Raw genomic sequence first — 19,481 nt, 5'->3', positions numbered from 1 at the left:
TTGGATAGAGTTGGAGCACTACTGCTGTTTGATAGGGGACCAAAACATAAGCCATTATTTTAACTTCAAAATTGTGTAACAAAATTGTGATTTTGTTAACAGGATTGATCGAAAAATGTCCGTTGCCCACACTAACTACCAACTGGATGAAGCCCAGGCTATAATGAATGAGCTCCGAACCATACGCAAAGCCATTTATATGGGGGAGAAAGAAAGACGAGACCTTATGCAGGTAAAGCTTTTGCCCTCCAAATATATCTTTTGAAAGCTAATCACAAAATGTATTGTTAGTCCAATAAAAAAGGTATCATTTTCTTTTCTATGTTTTATTTTATTCTATTTCTATTGATTTCCTATTTGTAGAAATAGAAGCACATTTTGGGTGATTCTGCTACACATGCATTCTGCCTATTTCCTAATAGGGCTTTAAAGTTAAGTTTCAGTATCTCTGGACAATTCCTCGTGCTAACAAAATAGCTATTTTCTCTCTCTCTCTCTCTCTCTCTCTCATGTCTCACACTTTCTGGTGATGTCATTTTTCTCTGAACTCTGTTCTGACTCATGGAAGGGAAATTCAGTTAACAATCATTAAGCTACTCACTATGGACTAAAGTCTATAAACGACACCTACAAAATTAGCACTGAAAAAAATAGCGCTTAAATTGAGGCACCATTTATAGAGTAACATTTAGCACCGCGAACTGCGACATATTTAGGCGAAACCATTTATACCAACAAAACCTAAATCACCATGCCTAAATTAGATATGGATCCTTGTTGTTCTGATCCACCCATGATTGTACCCCCTTTTTGGACCCGCAAGTAAAATTTAATTAAATTCAATTAGCCCCAGTAATTGTTGTTAAGATCTCAATTGACACTAATTGGCTTGTTCAATTAAATTGCTCATGCAAATTGGGTGCATGTCCAAATATGCATGCATAATTTTTAGCGACTTTTATAGAATTTGTGGGTTGTATGTATGTATGTGTGTGTGTATGTATATATATATATATATATATATACCAGTGGGGGAAATAAGTATTTGATCCCTTGCTGATTTTGTAAGTTTGCCCACTGACAAAGACATGAGCAGCCCATAATTGAAGGGTAGGTTATTGGTAACAGTGAGAGATAGCACATCACAAATTAAATCCGGAAAATCACATTGTGGAAAGTATATGAATTTATTTGCATTCTGCAGAGGGAAATAAGTATTTAATCCCTCTGGCAAACAAGACCTAATACTTGGTGGCAAAACCCTTGTTGGCAAGCACAGCGGTCAGACGTCTTCTGTAGTTGATGATGAGGTTTGCACACATGTCAGGAGGAATTTTGGTCCACTCCTCTTTGCAGATCATCTCTAAATCATTAAGAGTTCTGGGCTGTCGCTTGGCAACTCGCAGCTTCAGCTCCCTCCATAAGTTTTCAATGGGATTAAGGTCTGGTGACTGGCTAGGCCACTCCATGACCCTAATGTGCTTCTTCCTGAGCCACTCCTTTGTTGCCTTGGCTGTATGTTTTGGGTCATTGTCGTGCTGGAAGACCCAGCCACGACCCATTTTTAAGGCCCTGGCGGAGGGAAGGAGGTTGTCACTCAGAATTGTACGGTACATGGCCCCATCCATTCTCCCATTAATGCGGTGAAGTAGTCCTGTGCCCTTAGCAGAGAAACACCCCCAAAACATAACATTTCCACCTCCATGCTTGACAGTGGGGACGGTGTTCTTTGGGTCATAGGCAGCATTTCTCTTCCTCCAAACACGGCGAGTTGAGTTCATGCCAAAGAGCTCAATTTTTGTCTCATCTGACCACAGCACCTTCTCCCAATCACTCTCGGCATCATCCAGGTGTTCACTGGCAAACTTCAGACGGGCCGTCACATGTGCCTTCCGGAGCAGGGGGACCTTGCGGGCACTGCAGGATTGCAATCCGTTATGTCGTAATGTGTTACCAATGGTTTTCGTGGTGACAGTGGTCCCAGCTGCCTTGAGATCATTGACAAGTTCCCCCCTTGTAGTTGTAGGCTGATTTCTAACCTTCCTCATGATCAAGGATACCCCACGAGGTGAGATTTTGTGTGGAGCCCCAGATCTTTGTCGATTGACAGTCATTTTGTACTTCTTCCATTTTCTTACTATGGCACCAACAGTTGTCTCCTTCTCGCCCAGCGTCTTACTGATGGTTTTGTAGCCCATTCCAGCCTTGTGCAGGTGTATGATCTTGTCCCTGACATCCTTAGACAGCTCCTTGCTCTTGGCCATTTTGTAGAGGTTAGAGTCTGACTGATTCACTGAGTCTGTGGACAGGTGTCTTTCATACAGGTGACCATTGCCGACAGCTGTCTGTCATGCAGGTAACGAGTTGATTTGGAGCATCTACCTGGTCTGTAGGGGCCAGATCTCTTACTGGTTGGTGGGGGATCAAATACTTATTTCCCTCTGCAGAATGCAAATAAATTCATATACTTTCCACAATGTGATTTTCCGGATTTAATTTGTGATGTGCTATCTCTCACTGTTACCAATAACCTACCCTTCAATTATGGGCTGCTCATGTCTTTGTCAGTGGGCAAACTTACAAAATCAGCAAGGGATCAAATACTTATTTCCCCCACTGTATATATATATATATATATATATATATATATAGTGTCTACTGTATATATAATAATTGGTAACTCTGCTTCCCTGGGTGGCTGGGTTCGTAACACCATGCTGACGTCAGCTCGCCTCCAGCATTCCCTTCTTTCTCAGTGTCCTACCCTTGCGGAAAGATGAATTGACAGAGGATGGCGGGACACTGAGAGGGAAGGCTGGAGGATACGCGAGTCCAGCCTGCCACTGCTGCGACCTGAGGTAAGATGAACGACTTAAAGGCAGGGCGGCAGGAAGGACAGAGTCATTGGCCATGGATGGGAGGGCAGGGGAGGGGAGGATCGCTGGACATGGGAGGGGAGGGCAGGGCATAGGAGAATCGCTGGACATGGAGGGAAGGCCAGAATTGTGGGACACGGAGGGGAGGGCAAGGCAGAGGAGAATTGCTGGACATGGAGGGGAAGACAGAATTGCGGGACACGGAGGGGAGGCCAGAATCACAGGACACGGAGGGGAGGCCAGAATCGCGGGACACGGAGGGGATGGTAGGGGAGAGAAGAATCGCTGGAAATGGAGGGGAGGGCAGGGCAGAGAGGAGAAATCGCTCAGACGAGAGCCTTCCTAGGGCCTGTTCATTTTTCACAAAACGGCTTTGTTGCTTGTATTACATATTTTTGTTTGTTTCTTAACATTTAGTTCCATAGTTTCTCCTTAAATTGAAGATCTCCTGCCACCGTGTATCATTCAAATTGGCTCCACAAGTCTATATGGTTAAATATCTGTGAAATTCACAGGAAATACGTCTTGATGAATTTCTTTAGATACCCCAACCCTCCCACAGGAAATGTTAATCTGCACCAGTGCCTCTCAACCTTTAAGTTTTTGATGGTCTATTGTTGAGTTTGCTTAATCTTGCTGTAGAAACATCCTTAGATGCATGTCCTCTGTATCCACAATAAGGAACATTCTGGAGTCCCTGCTCTTAAGACAAACCCAAGCTGCAATATGATGTAATGAAGGCCAGCCTTAATTGTCCTTTACAGGACAGAAGGAGTCCCCTCTCCAAATTGAAGGGAACTATAAAAGAACCTTGTATGAAGGATCCCATGTCTCTTTTTCACAGGGAGCCTAGGGAAGTAACTGAATATATTAAAATATCTATATTTTTACATTCAAATTTCCATTCCTGGGGAGGATAGCAAGTGATTCTCCTAAAGCATTTTTACACACCTTTGGGAGAGAATAAGGCAAGCAGTGGTATTTTAGTATCCACGTCAATATTAATAAACTGAATTCAAACACTGGTAAGATTTTGAAGGCAAGGTTAGTTTCCCATAAGGAACTGGCAGAGTTCTTCAAGGACCACAGAAATTTAGAGGGGGGGGGGGGGGCTACCTGTCACTTTAAAACAAGAAAAAACAGAAAAGGACAGCAAATGCAGCAATTGATGTAAGGAGCTGTTTCTGGCCAGTTACATTGATTTGAATATCAACCCTTAAGACTTTTCATTTGATCTTATCCTAAAAGGCACTGTGCTGAGACCTAACATGAAACCGTGTTTCTGGTCAACAATTTGCATGTTGGCTAGATGGGTTTACACGGCATTCCCAAGTATGGGTGTCTCTAGAGAGCTTATTATGACTAAGAATTAAAATATGTAATTATTCTTCATTCATAGGACATGCTACCACAAATTAATTATGTAATTGGTTTGTGAATCAGAAGCATTTATTTATAGTTCTTATAAACTGCCTTTAGAAGTGAATAGAAACTATAAATATTACAGTAGTCTCAAATGCTTTGCGGTATGTATTTTTTGTTATAAGTTCAAACACACCTTTTTATTTAAGGTGTTTTTGCAAGGTGGAGTAGCATCCCTTTCTGATCTCAACAATCTTGTTACCTTTTGGCATGGAAGAGTTTACATAACACAGATTAATGACTGATGTGTTGTACAAGCGATCCTAAATTGTAATATAGACTTTTCTTATGCATTTGAATGATTTCATAAGTGGCACGCCTCGAGAACTTAACTTGAACTATATTGTGCCAAGTTTTCCGATATTTTGGAGAGCACTAAATTTCTAAATTCTATGTGTGTGCTGTAGGCATGTCTTCCTGTAATGAATAGTGCCTTGTTTTTTTTTGAGGATTCCATCTTTGCTTGTAATTCTGGAATATTCATTTGCACAAGATCCACTCTAATTATTTTGCAGTCTAAGTTTTTATCTGGTTGGCATCCCAGAGACTTTCATAACTATAAGCATAAATGCATTTGTTTTCTGGGTTTATGGAGTAGCTGCATAAATCGGAGTTTTAAATGTGGTCTGTATATGAATTTAAAGAGGATGGGAAAAGTGGGGAGGGAACAAGAAAACTCCATACCTAAGAATGGTAAATGACAAGCCCAGGGCACAACTTTTTGTATGTTCAGTTAAATCTACTTTGAAAATACAAAACGGGTCATTTTACATGAAGGAAGAGCTATTTTGCAGCTAGACTAAGAGGGTTAGTGAGGTGGTATTACTATGAGGACATATCTTAGGCAGGAATAGAACCAGGCAGTGACCACCAGAGAGCTGCATGGAGCCATAGAAGGGATAGCGTGCACTTCCTCAAATTCTATAAACTTGCACATAGATTTGATTGATGGTCCTGGTACGCCCACACTCTACCCACTGTTGTGCCCCCCTTTTTGGCTACGTGTGCTGGAATTTACACCTGCTTTTTTTTTGCGAATACATCTAAAAAGATATGCATGTAAATTCCAATTATTGCCAATTAGTGTTGATAATTGATCATTATCGGCCAATTATCAACACTAATAGGCTTCTTAACTAATTGAGTAGTGCACGTAAATTGCACATACGTACAATTTAATGTGCACTACTCGTCACATCATATATAGAACTGGGGGGTTGGTGGCTACGTTTCAAGTCCACTTAAAGATTTTTTATGAGAAATGAGAATCCTTGATGTAGAAATCAGAGGAATTCAGATACACTCCTCACAGTGGTACTCACCTGTGCCTCATCTGGGCAGAGGCAGCTAAAAGAAGGTCCTCTTTCCTTCTGGAGGAGTGGCCAACATAGCAGCATAATCATGTCGCTGTGAGTATGCCTATCTTCTCTGCTGTACCGTCGTTGTTGCTGAATTTGTCATGCTATGCCTCAGACCAAGAAAAAAGGGGCTATGAAGTCTGTTCCATCCCCAGCTCATGGTGTGCCCTAAGGTCTGCAGAGGATTGACCGTTTCGCTGTCAAACCTCCGTCAATGATTTCCAGGGAAATTGGCCCTGCACAGAAGTTGGATGAAGGAGTGTTTGCTTTATTGGGGCTTCAAACATCTTTATTGCCCCAGCATCTAACACACCGACTTGTCCTGCAACCCTATCTGAGTTGGGTAGTGAAATGCATGCTGCCAAAGTTGCTGTGAATGGAGGTCAGAGTGAAAGTTCAAGCAAAGGAGCAGGAAGGTTTCTTAGAGCTCCCATGGTGGTTACCTTCAAATCTATCTGGAAGGCTTTGCAAAGTTGGATATGACAGTCACCTGATCTACAATTGAGGTAACAACTCTTGTGAGTAAAGTAGATCAGCTCTCTGTGAATTGGTGGATTTGGTTAAGCTTGATTTTTCCAATCAACTGGAACAAATTAAAGAAAATGTGAAAGATCTTCAGGGATTTAAAAATACTGATGCACAGGATAAGTTGACTTTACATAGAAGAATTGAGCAGTTTTAAAATTTCAATAGAAGACTCAGTCTTCGAATATTGAACTTCCCAAAACCCCTTGGTATACTACCAATGGATGGATCTTTTCAAAAGATATATGATTGAAGTATTAAAATTTATCCTTTGATGCTATTCCTCCATTGAATAAGATTTATTATTTACCTCTTTCTTCAAAGAATCTCGAAGGGGAGACAAAAGTAATTTTGGGTCAAGAAATTCAGCTAGATGTAAAAAAATAAATCTACCATATTGGAAGAATCTATAACAGTATCTACCCAAAGGGCCACTTTATTGGTTTCTTTTGTGTTTGAACAGGATGTGAAAGCAATTTTAAGACTCTATTTTAGACATTCACAAGATTTGTTTGGTGGACAAAAAGTGTGGATATATCCTGATGTTATAAAGGGTACACAAAATGGAAGTCTTTTAACCATAAGGCAAGAGACAAAGAATCTTGGTGCCTTATTTCAGCTGGCTTACCCTTGTAAATGTTTAGTTAGATTGGGGGGAAGGGGGAGACCAAGTATGTCTTTTTATTTTCTCCCGATCAGTTGAATGCCTTTCTAGATATGAAGAAGATCATGTAGGATGATGATGATGATGTTAGTTTATTTGAATAGATGACGGAGTTTGTGGTTATGCTAATCTCTTCTCTCTCTCTTTCTTGTTTGTGAATTTACTTCCTTTGGATCTCTTGAACGTTTTTGTTTCTCTCCTGCCTCTAGTTTGTTGTGGTCAAAGGAAGAAATGTATAAGTTTTCTGATGTTAAAATAATTTTTCTTCTGGTTTGATTAATTTCTGTGTTTTTAGTTCAAGAGTAATCTTGTATGTATATATGGAAAATGTATAAATTAAAAAAAGAGAGGAGATCCTTCTATTGTTGAAAGCTGTACAAGCTGTGTTATAATTATTCGACTGTAGTAATAATGTCCCTCCATGAAACGGGGTTCATCACGTTGCCTGGTCTGCATCATCTTGATATATTTTCTAGCAAGACCTGAATAATTTTGTGAGGTATTATTTAGAGTTGCTGCCTCACTGAAGTTAGCCTGAATGATTAGTCTTAGTTTTGCTCTGTCTTGCATATGGATTCATTGTCCTCATTTCCCTACGAAAAGAACAACTACATTCCTTATTTGTCATGGGGCAATCCAAGGACTGAGTCAGCTGGTTATGGTTGACCTGAATGAGGTGGCAAGCCTAGTACTAGTAAATATGATTAAACTAATTGCTTTTCCTATAGGGTTTGAAGAATCTTATTGATGACCTAGTGCTACATCTGTCCTGAGCAAACTCCATTTGTGGTTGAGGATATGCTGAAGGCCATGGCTGGGAAATCAGCCATTTTTTCAATGATTAGGGCAGGAGGGGGAAGAGAGACTGCTATGCCATCAATTACAACAGGATCAGGGAGTTTCAATTTTGTGTCTCTATTAGTGGTACACAGTCACTATAACCACTGGCCAACAGGGCCTGTGGAAGGGCATTAAGTACTGTATGCCAACCTTCAGGCTTGTACTTCACAACCCCTCTCCCAATTAATTTTCAGACTTCTAGCCTCCCCTTAATATTGTGATATTAAAATTCAATAATAGTGATTGCCCCAATATCAAACCTTCCAAAACAATTCTGTAAAAATATGTAATTGTACATCATGGCTGAAAACTGAAAGCCTTCCTGTGGGTTAAAGTATTTGCTGATAGTTAAGGCTGTTAGAGCCTGTAGTATGGTGTTGATTTTCACCTGTTCATTGTTGCCCCCAAGGAGCTTCTCCTGTAAGTGACCATCTAGTCTTGTCTAATGGTTATACCAGCCCTGCTGATCAGACCCAGAAATGAGGGGAGGAGGGGAAAAAGAAAGCTTGTTGAACTGGTCAGTACTCTGTGTTTTACTGTATGCTCTTTATCATAGGCGCTATTCGCAAATATGAAGGCAATTTCTTTATACCTAAAACAAGAACTGTAGAACTGTGAAATTAATCTCTGTTGTCCATTCTGTTTGATGTCTTGCACCTTAATAAAAAAAAAATAGTGCCATAGTCAAGGTAGTAGTATTGAAATAAAAAAGCTTAAGAAAAAACTTGGCAAATGTTTTGTAATCCTTCCTTGCATTCTGTTTCAGAGTCTTGCCAAGTTAACCGGTGGCTTCCGGAATAGCTGTTGCATCACAGACTCCCTGCAAGATCTCCAGCACAATCCTAGCACATTGAGTGATACCGGATTACCTCAACAGTACTGCGATGCTTGCTCTCAGACTGACAGTGTTGGGGAGGTATGTCCTTCAGTGCGATTATGTGAGTTTTTGTTTTTTGCTTAGAGATACAGAATAGGGAAGGGGCCTTAGTAAATCAGTTTCTAAAGGAGCCACTGCTGATTTGGTGAAGAACCTCCCCCCCCCCCCCCCCCCCACCCCCAATTCACTAGGAGCAATGTTGGATGGATAGAGAAGGAGAATCAAGAGGAGTCTCACCTGCTGGCTCCTACGTTTTTGGGCTAACGCCGAGGTTTAATGAAAAATTTCTTGATCCCTGCTGTACTAAGCTCATGCCTTTTCATTGGTAATTCAAGTAGGTATTCCCCTGCTCCCAGAGAGCTTCCAATCCATGTTTGAAGATGAAGCAACAAAGGGTTATAAGAGGGTTATTTGAATTCTGGTTTACTTGTTATTAGTCTGCTGCACTAAACTCAAGGATACTTCTGCTATGCCTTGCCCCCATTCTTTGTTTTGATTGTGCCTGTGAGGTAACTTCAGATGGTAGAAGGGCAACTGAGGGGTTGGGTTATAAGAAACTGGAGCAAAGCCTCAAAGTCCAAAGGGCTGAAATCATAAGTACAAGCTCTTTTATACAAATGAAGGCATTTTTATTTTAAGAGAGAGAAATATTAAAATACCATTAGGCTTGGTGGGTTGATTAGAACTCCATTAAGTTGAGGAGCTAGTTTAAGAGTGACTGATCTCGTAAAACAGAGGGCACATGAGTGGGAAACATTTGAGCACTTCCTGGGCACCTAAATATGAAAGAATCTAGAAAACAAAACAAAAAAAATAGAAAAATAGTCCTAAAAGGAATGAAAATCTGAAAAAAAAATCCCTGGTTTCTATAAATTTTTGCTTTGCACCCAAGTTTTCTAATACTTTTCAAGCCTTCCTAAGGGGTCCTTTTACCAAGCTGCGGGAGAAAGGGCCCTGTGCTAGCGGCAGGGACCGTTTTTTCCCGTATGCCAGGGCCCTTTATACTGCAGTGGGTAAAAAAGCCCCCATACACACATGAGGTGGTGATATGGGCTCCTGCGCTAACCCAGCAGTAACTGGGCAGCATGTGGCAATGCCCAATTACCACTGGGTTACTGCTGTGCAAGCCATTTCTGGAGGTTTTCTTTTTCCCCCAGAAATGGCGTGTGCTTGGGGTGGAGCTACTGCCAGTGGCCGCTGCCTTTTCCCTGGCCATTTAAGCTTTAAATGTCATTTAATTGACATTTAAAGCTTATTTTTGCCTTACACCATGGACTCCCATCTTTTTGGGGCATGGATCCTTTTTTAACCTCCAAAACCCTCACATGCTTCTCTTTATTACATGTATTTATATGCCACCTATGAAAAAATAATGATATTCACATATCAGAATAATTTATATATAAATGTTTAAATAATGCTTTTTGATATATATGTAAATACATATATTGTGAAGCATAGCAGGTACTTCACTGATTCTCAGACAGCTCTGGTGCTCATTATATTCAATTTATTATTCACTTTTCAGTACCCAAAGCAAAGGCAGTAGAAGCAATGATCTAGAAATTAAAATGTAGTTAGTCAGGTAGGTTGTGTTGTTTGAAGACTGACATAATGAAATAGCTGGTGCTGTTCCACTGAATTCAGCCCAGATGCCTAACTGGACTGATGAAAGCTTTAATTTTCAACCTGGTTCCATGTATGGTCTACTCTGGTCCTCTGACACAAGAAACTTGGAAAGTTCTCTTTCTCGAGAGAATGTCATAGCAAAAGGCTTTGGGTGCTTCGCTGACTTATTGGACACTTTTATTACTTGGGATTAACCTGTTACTAGTTTTCAGTCAGGCAGTGTTGTGTGAAGACTGACATTGAGGGGCTATCCTTTAACACAGTGGTTTACTTCAGATTTTCCTCTACTGACCTTACTCCTAATGTAAGGCTTTTAAGGCGGAAATTCTACAGTAAGACTATCACACTAAAGGGTAACATGGTGAGCATGTGAACCTGCCAATTTGAGAATTGCTCACAATCTAAAAATCCAGTGATGAATTTGACATGGTGTTTCTATCCGTGTAGCGTAGAATCTTTACTTTTTAGCTTAGGGCTGAAGTAAAGATCCTATATGAAAACAGCAGGGCCATCTGAGCTGAAATGCATTACTACACCTCATAGGACTCAAGTGGGCTGGTAAGCACCCGACTCCTGAAGCTATTTAGTCCAGGAATTTAGCACATGGAGACCCTTGACTCAGACAGCCTCAGTCTCTGGATCTTTCTTGCCTGGTCTCAGGAGGCATCGAGCAGTATCTCTTTCATCATACCACTGTCTTGAAAAATGGTGGCGTCATTTAGGGATCAGTTTGCCAAAGAGGGATGCCAGGAATGCCATCTTGAACCTAATCTTTGGTGAGACCTTCTGAAAAGTGTGAGTTTCACTATTAACAGTGATTGATTTGTTTTTCTTCCTTTCTGATTGAAGCTTGGCTTTGAGGATAAAACAAGACTGGTGGACAAAGTAAGACTTAAGTGGCAGTATGAAGAAGCAAAAAAGAGGTAAGGAACGAATCTTTAAACTGGTTAGTCACTTTGCTTTGTAAATATGAACATAGGTTTTTGGCACTGTATAATATTTCTTACTGAAGTAATTGTTCAGGAAAATATGGTTGGCTTAAGGAAGGCCATCATAATTATAGCGAAACCTTATAAACGGGCCACCTCCCCTGTACACTGGGACCCCATGTTGTTGTCCTGCTGCCTAGTGATGTCAGCAGCAAGAGAGTGAACAAAATGCTCTGCTTAAGGGGTAGCTCATCACAAAAAGGGCCCACGTAAATGGAACACACCTATGGAATCTCCATCAGGAGTGACGAGGAAAGCTTTTTGAGATGCTAGTGATCTGTTGGTTAGGCAGAGAGCAGAATTGGTAAGGTTTTTTTTAAAAATGTCTTTATTTATAACCAGTAATAAGCATGAACAGCCAATAGCAAACAAATAGTACATCAGCATGAGCAACAACAAGAGTAAGGAGAAAAGAAAACTGCGTACATAGAATCGGCACATACCATGCCCCTTAAACACAGAAGATATCCCTTTCTAGTTTTTGTCTATACTCTGTGCCAGGGCTGGTGTTAGGGGTTGGAGGGCAAACAGGGCAGCTGCCCTTGGCTCCACAGCTCTAAGGGGGCCGTGGTTCAGGCATCTCTTCCCCTTCCTCCCACCACAGTCCGTCTCCTCCTCCCTTTCTGATCTTTAAACATTTATTTCCCTTCTCAGAGGGGCCCTGGTGTGGCAGGCATCCTCACATGCTGCCTCCGGCTGTCCCAAAGCTTTCCCTCTCTGCCGCGATCCGACCCCCTCTGACACAATTTCCTGTTTACGCCTGGGAGGATCAAGGCAGAGAGGGAAAGCTTTGGGACAGCCGGAGGCAGCATATGAGGATGGCTGCCACACCAGGTGGTGGTAAGGGCTCCCCGTCGCATGGCCATAGATGGGGGATGGGCAAGATTCTATATATGGCGCTGCAAAAATACACCTAGGAGTAGTCTGTAAACTACGCCTAAAGTTAGGCGCAGTTCATAGAATGTGACTAGCGTCCATCTGTGTGACTAAATTTAGCTGCGGGTATTTGCGCCAGTTAAAACTTGGTGTAAATGCCAGTGACTAAGTTAGTCGCAGAAAGGGTGTATTCTATAACAGCACACATAGTTTTTTGAAATACCAATGACATGCCCATTCTATGCCCATGACCACGTCCCCTTTTTGGTTCCGCATCTTAGAATTTACGCGCATCACTTTACAGAATACGCTTAGCAAGTTGCATGCGTTAATTCTGATTAATACCAGTTAATGTCAATAATTTCTTGTGAAGTGGCAGTTATCAGTGCTGATTGGCTTGTTAAGATAATTAAGTTGCACATGCTAATCAGAATGCAACCTGATTTGCTCGTGCAATTCAAGCCGCACTATATAGAATCCAGGGGTATATGGGTAAATCCTTTTGAATACTGACTATTCTTAACACTACCTGAAGTATTGCTCCTTTGTATGGGACAAATATAAATGAGGTTTTATTAAATAACAAAAGAAAAAGTGCTATTAAACAGTATTCCCACTCAATATCATACTAACTAAAAAAAAAAAAGAAAGAAGAGAAATCACTGAAAGTAGAACTTCAGCATTACAACTTTTCCAATCATACATTCATTAATTTGTGTATAGAGGACAGCATAACCCAGATAACACAGGGGAAAAGGGTTTCTTATAGGTCAAACCTATTGCAAATTCATACCCTCTCTCAAAATTCCAATCATCTGTTCTCTAAGATGCAACCAATACCTTTTAAACATCTACCCAAAGTGAAATCACAGAATAAATCTTCAAAATCTGAAAAAATAGTGGCAGTTACTTATCTGAGTGCTGTGCCACTTTAACTTGACCACCCGACACCCACACGATCACATCAATAATTGCCAAAATGTGGCTCCAGATCAATGGTGTGCTGGTAAATTTTTAACAGGCTCTCTTCCCCAGTCCACCTCGGCGCCCCCGCCCCCAAAATTGCAGAGCTGGCTATAGCCGGGGGGGGGGGGGGGGGGGGGGGGCAATGCATTACTCTCTCCAGGAAAAAAAAATTAAATAATCCCAGGTTCCAATCTAATTCTTGTTTATTTAATATGGGATAAAATGCCATAAATAAGTAAATAAATGTAAACTTTTAACGTTCAGCACCTGATTCTCAAAGCGGACATATTCCAAACACTATAATGAAAATAAAATGATTTTTTCTACCTTTGTTGTCTGGTGACTTTGTTTTTCTGATCATGCTGGCCCAGTATCCGATTCTGCTGCTATCTGTCCTCTTAACTCCGTTTCCAGGGCTTCCTTTCCATTTATTTCTTTACTTTCCGCCTTTCTTCTTCATTTCTTGTCCTACATCCGTAAGTAAAAGCTGGGTCCTCCGCAGATTTGACTGTCCAGTGGATCCAGCTTCTGCCTATTTTCTTCATCCATGTGCAGTTTTTCTCCTCTCTTCCTTTTCCCTCATCTCATCTCCTTCCTCACTCTTCCCTCCCCTCCAATTACCAAAACTGACACAGTTCAATCAATAAATCAAAAATAAAATTATTTTTCTACCTTTTTTTGGTCTGGTGTTTTTTTCCCTAATCGTATTGTTCCTAGTTTCTGCTTCTTCTTCTATCCTCTTAGTGTGCTGTCTGACCAGAGCCTCCTGCCCATTTGCCATTTATTTTCTGTATTCCTATCGTCTTCATTTCCTCATTGATTTGTTTCTTACTCAGCTTTCTCCAATTTATTTTCTGCATCTTAAATTAAATGTCTCCTTCTCATCCTCCAATCTTCAAGCTCCCTCTTTCTATTGTTTCTATCTAGCTCTCCATCTGTCCCCCACCCTAGTCAAACATCTCTCCTCTTTTCCCTTCTTCTTCAACCACATCAGGCATCTCTCCTGTCTTCCCTTCCCTCATGACGTTATGTCACCCTGATCTTCCCTGTCACCTACCTCCATGTTCAGTACGTCCTCCCATCTCCCTTTCCACTATGTCCAGCATGCCCCCCCCCCCCCCAGTTTCCCATGTTACTCCATTTCCAGGATCTCTCCTTCCACCTTCTTCTGTGGCCAGTATATCCTCCATCTACTTTTCCACAATACCCAGTATCTCACCCTGATCTCCCCTTCCACTTGGCCTCCAGCATCTTCTCCTGATGTCTCTTTTCACATGGCCTCCTCTCCAGCATCTTCCGCCAATCTCTCCTTCCATCCACCTCTCTCTAACGTCTACCCGCCTCCTCACCAACATTTCCCCAATGTTTCCTTCCACCCGCTATCCTGTTTGGGTAGAGGGTGGAATAGGGGAGGGAAGGAGGTGCTAGATGCTTGTATCCTAGATGCCAGGGTGAGGTGGACATGGTGGCAGCTGTGATGGGGCAATCCAGTGCAGCAAGCTTTAGGTGCCCCTACACTTGAGCCCTCTAAGCCCAGTTTCCCTATTCTTTTCCCCCCAGAGTCCAGCAAATCCCCTTTCCCAAACCAAGAAGGTCTGTCATTTTTCTTCTCCCTCCCCTTTCCCATGTATTCCTACATTTCCCTTCTCTGTCTGTCTTTCTCTCCTCCTTCCCATCCAACATTGCCCCTTCTTGCCCCCCTCCCTATTCCCTTCTTCCTGGTGTCCAGCAATGCATATCCCAACCCACAACTGTGTGCCATCTTTCTTCTCCCTCCCTTGCCCCACATATTCCAGCATCCCCCTCACTCCTTCCATGTCCAGCTTTATCCATCCCCCCCCATCCCTCAAGCCTGTTCTCGTTCCGTTGCTGGACTTCCCCTGCCCAACGTGTTGAAAGATCAATCTCTCTTTCTCTCCCCTCCCCTGTTCTGCTTTGTCCCTTCATGCACTCTTCCCCCTGCCCCCCGCTCCCTCACCTCAAACCTGTCCTAGTCTCGTGGATCTTTCCCAGTGCAGCCAGAAGTAGAAACAGCAAGTGTGGAGCCTCATGCTGTTGTGAATCAAGTTGGAAGAGCCGCCCCCTTCTTGGCAGCAGGAAGTGCGTGAGAGCGAGGGAGGGTACATCCGGCAGACAGAACCCCCCCCCCCCCCCCACATGCTGTAACAACGGAGTCTGTAACCAGCTGGTTTTAGTTTCTGCTCATCGGGGCTCTACTGTGAAGGAGCTGCAGGGCAGTACTAGGACAAATCTGAAGGGAGAGAGCGGGCAGGCGAAGAAGAAGGGGAGAGAGATACTAGAACGCTTTCAGCAGGGAAAGGACAAGGGAGAGTAACGCATTCAGTCCAGCAGCGTTGGGGAGGGATTCACCACTGCGGCTGCTGCTGCGACGATGACGACGAAGGAATCAACTATTTACCACCCAGAGTGACGGGTTGCGCCGCCCCTGGGAGCCGGCTCGCCTGCCGGAACAACCAGCTTGCAAGAGCTTTAAAAATTTAACAAACGGCTCTTGCGAGCCGGCTCCAGCACACCACTGCTCCAGATTACTATACATAAATAAAGGCGTTTCAGCATAAACTGTGCCTTTCTCCAGGGTTTCAATACAGGTCCTTTTTGGCACTGGAGCAATTCATAAAGGACAGTTATGTAAAAATAAAGTGCAACGCTCATTTAAATCGGCTATCATGCCAAACTGTTCTAGTCTGCTCAGGTTAACTTCATGCTATGCAGATCTATCTCATGCATATTCATTGTGGATATCCTGAAAACCTGACTTACGCGGAGTGTCCATGCATCATCAAAGAAGCACTCGGGATTCCAGGGGTCCTTTTACTAAGCTGCGGTAAAAAGTGGCCTGCAGGAGTGTGGGTGCTTATTTTTGGTGCACATCGGGCCAGTTTTTACCATGTCTGTGGAAAAGGGCTTTTTATTAGTGGGACGGGAAAAGGGCATGTGGTAAAACTGAAACCAGCGTTTGCCTAATAACAACCCTTAGCACCACCCATTGATCTAGCAGTAAGGGCTCACGCACTACACATGCGGTGACCAGTCAGCATGTGCCAACTGCCAATTACCACCAGAAATGCCATGCGCGGAAGGAAATAAATCATCCAGGTGGTATGGGTGCGTGGCAAATCTGAAATTACCATCAAGGGGGCACGGTAGCCTGGTGGTGATCTCATTTTGGTGTGCGCTGCACATGTGTAGAGCCTAACACGCCTTTGCAAAAGGGTCCTCCAGTTATGAGATGCTTACCACTGGCAGTGCATATCTTCTGAACAGCGTCTTTCTCTTGCTAGTTATCTCTGTGGTTACATTCCTCATTTATCATGCATTCCTTCCTCATACTTTGCTGGCATTTCTGTAGAGTGTTTTGTCTCCATTAGCTTAATTGTGTGTGTGTATTGAACTTTACATGACTGGTGAACTTTCTCCTCTTCATGCACAGTGTGAGTGAGGGAATGTGCTGGAGTGCATTTAAATAAATAAATAAATAAATAAATAAACCTCCAAAGCTGAAGTATGTTGATCCACTCCTTTTAACATCTGATTATTGGAGAGCACAAGTACTTTTGCTCCTGCTTCTCAAAGGCAGCACAACATTCCAGTGGAGTCTATATATGTGTGTGTGTGTGTGTGTATATATATATATTTTTTGTTTGTTTTGTTTTGTTTGTTTGTTTGTTTTTGTTACATTTGTATCCCACATTTTCCCACCTATTTGCAGGCTCAATGTGGCTTACAATACATCATGAATAGTGGAAATATATAAGAAAATAGACATTTAGTATTGCAAAAAGATCTTGGGTAAACATGATAAAGATAAAGCATATAACAAGCAAATATCGTAAGGCAGTTCTGGATATATGTGTAGGAGTTCACATTTGTTGATCTTTGTGGTATGCATTGTTAAAGAGATGGGTCTTCAATAGTTTGCGGAAGCTAGTTAGTTCATAGATCATTTTTAAGTTGCGCAGCAGCACGTTCCAGAATTGTGTGCTCAAGTAGGAAAAGGTTGATGCATGCGTTAGTTTGTATTTTAGACCTTTGCAGTTGGGGAAGTGAAGATTAAAGAATGTGCGGGATGTTTTTTTAGCGTTCCTGGGTGGTAAGTCTATCAGGTCTGACATGTAGGCTGGGGCATCTTCATGAATGATTTTGTGAACTAGGGTACATATTTTGAACGTGATGCGTTCTTTGAGTGGGAGTTTGGTTATGAGTTTGGTGTGGACCTCCAAAGGCAAGATCAGACTGAGAAAGAGAGAGCTTAAAAGCCCCAGCTTCACTTTGACAGAGCAGATTTGCTGTGACCTAGGTTGTATCAAGTTGAGATTTGCAGCAAGTGTCACACATGATGGGCTAGTTCTTCACAGTATTTTATGAACAGAAATTTAATAAACAAAATTAAATACAAATTTGCAGGTGTGGACTATTTTTGGACAGGATATAGTCTTTCGACAAGCCTAAACCTTTAAGTGGATTACTGCCATGTAATGGAGGATTCATTTGCAAAGTCTCACTGGAGTGTTGTAAGAACTCTGCCACCTTGGCAGTGAATTCCCAAGATTAAATCTGAAAAGAATGTGTGTACTGTACTTCCACGCCATAAATAAAGGTAATATGATACACAGTCAAGCTCTCGCCATTAACTATATTTATATCTTTCGGATCATCAGAAATTGTCACTTAATAGAAAATGTGTCTCAAAATCCTTCACCTGTCAATCCTCATTGATCCATTTCAATGTTTTTGTACAAACCAGACATGCACTTATCTAAATCCTGATGAATAAATCTCTCAAAAATCGAAGATCAAAATCCACAGACAGGAGACAACAATCCAACACAGCACTATGAAGCCCTTTTCCAAAGGTGCGCTGAAAAATGGCCTGCGGTAGTGTAGACGTGTTTTGGACACACGCAGAACCACTTTTCAGCGCACCTGTAAAAAATGCCTTTTTGAAAAATTTTTCTGGAAATGGACGTGCGGCAAAATGAAAACTTTGGGTCTGAGATCTTACCGCCAGCCATTGACCTATAGGTAAAGTCTCACTTGGTTACTGGGCAGTAATGACTTATGTGCATCAAATGCCACTGGCGCGTGCTCTTTATGTGAGTCTGAAAAGGAAAATGATTTTTCGGATCCACTTATTGGATGCACGCCAAAAATGAAATTACTGCAAGAGCCACGTGGTAGCCAGGTGGTAACTCCATTTTAGCATGAGATGGGTGCACGTAGATGCTTAGGCGGCTCAGTAAAAGGGCCCCTGTGTTTTCACTTGGCTGCATCCAGGGGTCAGAGCTTGTTGTCACGATTGTGGTTGTGACCCCTCTCAGACTCACCTTATTTCCGACGGTCAGCTTTTGAGATGGCTTCTGTCTGTTCTTCCTGAGTTAGTTCTGTCTCTGTCTCTGTCTGCTGGCTGCTTCCAGCATGGCTCTGATTACTCCACTAAACTGCACCTGTGTGTGTTAAGCCTCTCTGTGCTTCAGTATGCTTTCTGCCTGTGTCTTGGTTTATGTTCCTCTCGCCCTCTGGTGGCCAGAACTGGTGGCTGCCATAGACTTTCCAGACTTTCTTTCCGGTCCCTCCAGACTTGGTTTGAAGTTTGGCAGCTAGCCTCACCCGTAGCTGCCTCATGATTCCTGCAGCTGAATTCAGCTGCTGATGGGTTTATTACTACCTGGAAACCTTCTGAGTTTGCCTTTGCATCGCCTAAGGTCCCTGGTATGCTGGTGTGCTCTGTGCACTTCTGCCTAGTCCAGTTTATTGTCTGAAAGTCTTGCCTGTTTCTAGTCTAGTCTTTGTGTAGTTTATCTTGTACTGTATTGCTTGTTTCCCAGTCTTGTTTCTTGTTTGTATTTCTTTGTCTAAGTTCTTGGTGGTCTGTGTTTCTTGTTTAGTGGCTGCCTGGCAGCTTTCAGTTCTGTCTCTTACCTGTCTGTGTTTCCTTTCTTAGTGGCTGCTTTCCAGCTTTTAGTCCTTGCTCTCAAGCCTGTCCATTTCCTGCCTAGTATTGTATTGTCTGTCTGTGAGTCCTAGCCCAGTAATCTGTCTTGCTTTCCATGTATTTTCCTTTTCCCTCTGACCCTCAGTCCCTTTTCAGCCTAGTTGGTATCCAGTTCCTGCCCTGTCCGGTAAGTCCTGCCGGCCGCCTGCACTCAGGGGCTCAACTCCTGAGGAACGGCGGTCAAGTGCAGGTGAAGTCTAGCTGTTCTTGTTGGAGTTCTGCCATGTCTCTGGTGTGGGATGGTTTTGCCTGCCACTGCTGCTCCACGGCAGTGGCCCAAGGGCTCACGAACCTAGTTTCTGTCCAATTTAGCTTCAATTTCTTTAGCATCTGGTGGTGCACTAACTTTTCATAAGTTATTATGGATCTATATGAAACAAACAAAACAGGAAAAAAAACCCTCTGGGCACACAAGTTGTATCAAAAAAGCAGAGGTGGCTGAAAGG

The 19,481-nt window shown here is 42.4% G+C and overlaps 1 protein-coding gene across 4 annotated transcripts in view; it reads left to right on the top strand.

Annotated features, from left to right (window-relative positions):
* WWC3 (WWC family member 3) overlaps nucleotides 1-19,481 on the top strand; it is a 240,276-nt gene that overhangs the window by 115,219 nt on the left and 105,576 nt on the right. For all 4 annotated transcript variants that reach the window (XM_030201618.1, XM_030201617.1, XM_030201615.1 and 1 more), the window contains exons 6-8: nucleotides 103-232; nucleotides 8,452-8,601; nucleotides 11,041-11,114. In XM_030201618.1, the coding sequence (XP_030057478.1) occupies nucleotides 103-232; nucleotides 8,452-8,601; nucleotides 11,041-11,114 (354 nt within the window). The remainder of the gene's footprint in view (nucleotides 1-102; nucleotides 233-8,451; nucleotides 8,602-11,040; nucleotides 11,115-19,481) is intronic.

Source organism: Microcaecilia unicolor, chromosome 4, assembly GCF_901765095.1.
Source record: "Microcaecilia unicolor chromosome 4, aMicUni1.1, whole genome shotgun sequence".
Lineage (NCBI taxonomy): Eukaryota > Metazoa > Chordata > Amphibia > Gymnophiona > Siphonopidae > Microcaecilia > Microcaecilia unicolor.
This window is presented reverse-complemented; position numbering and strand designations above follow the sequence as displayed.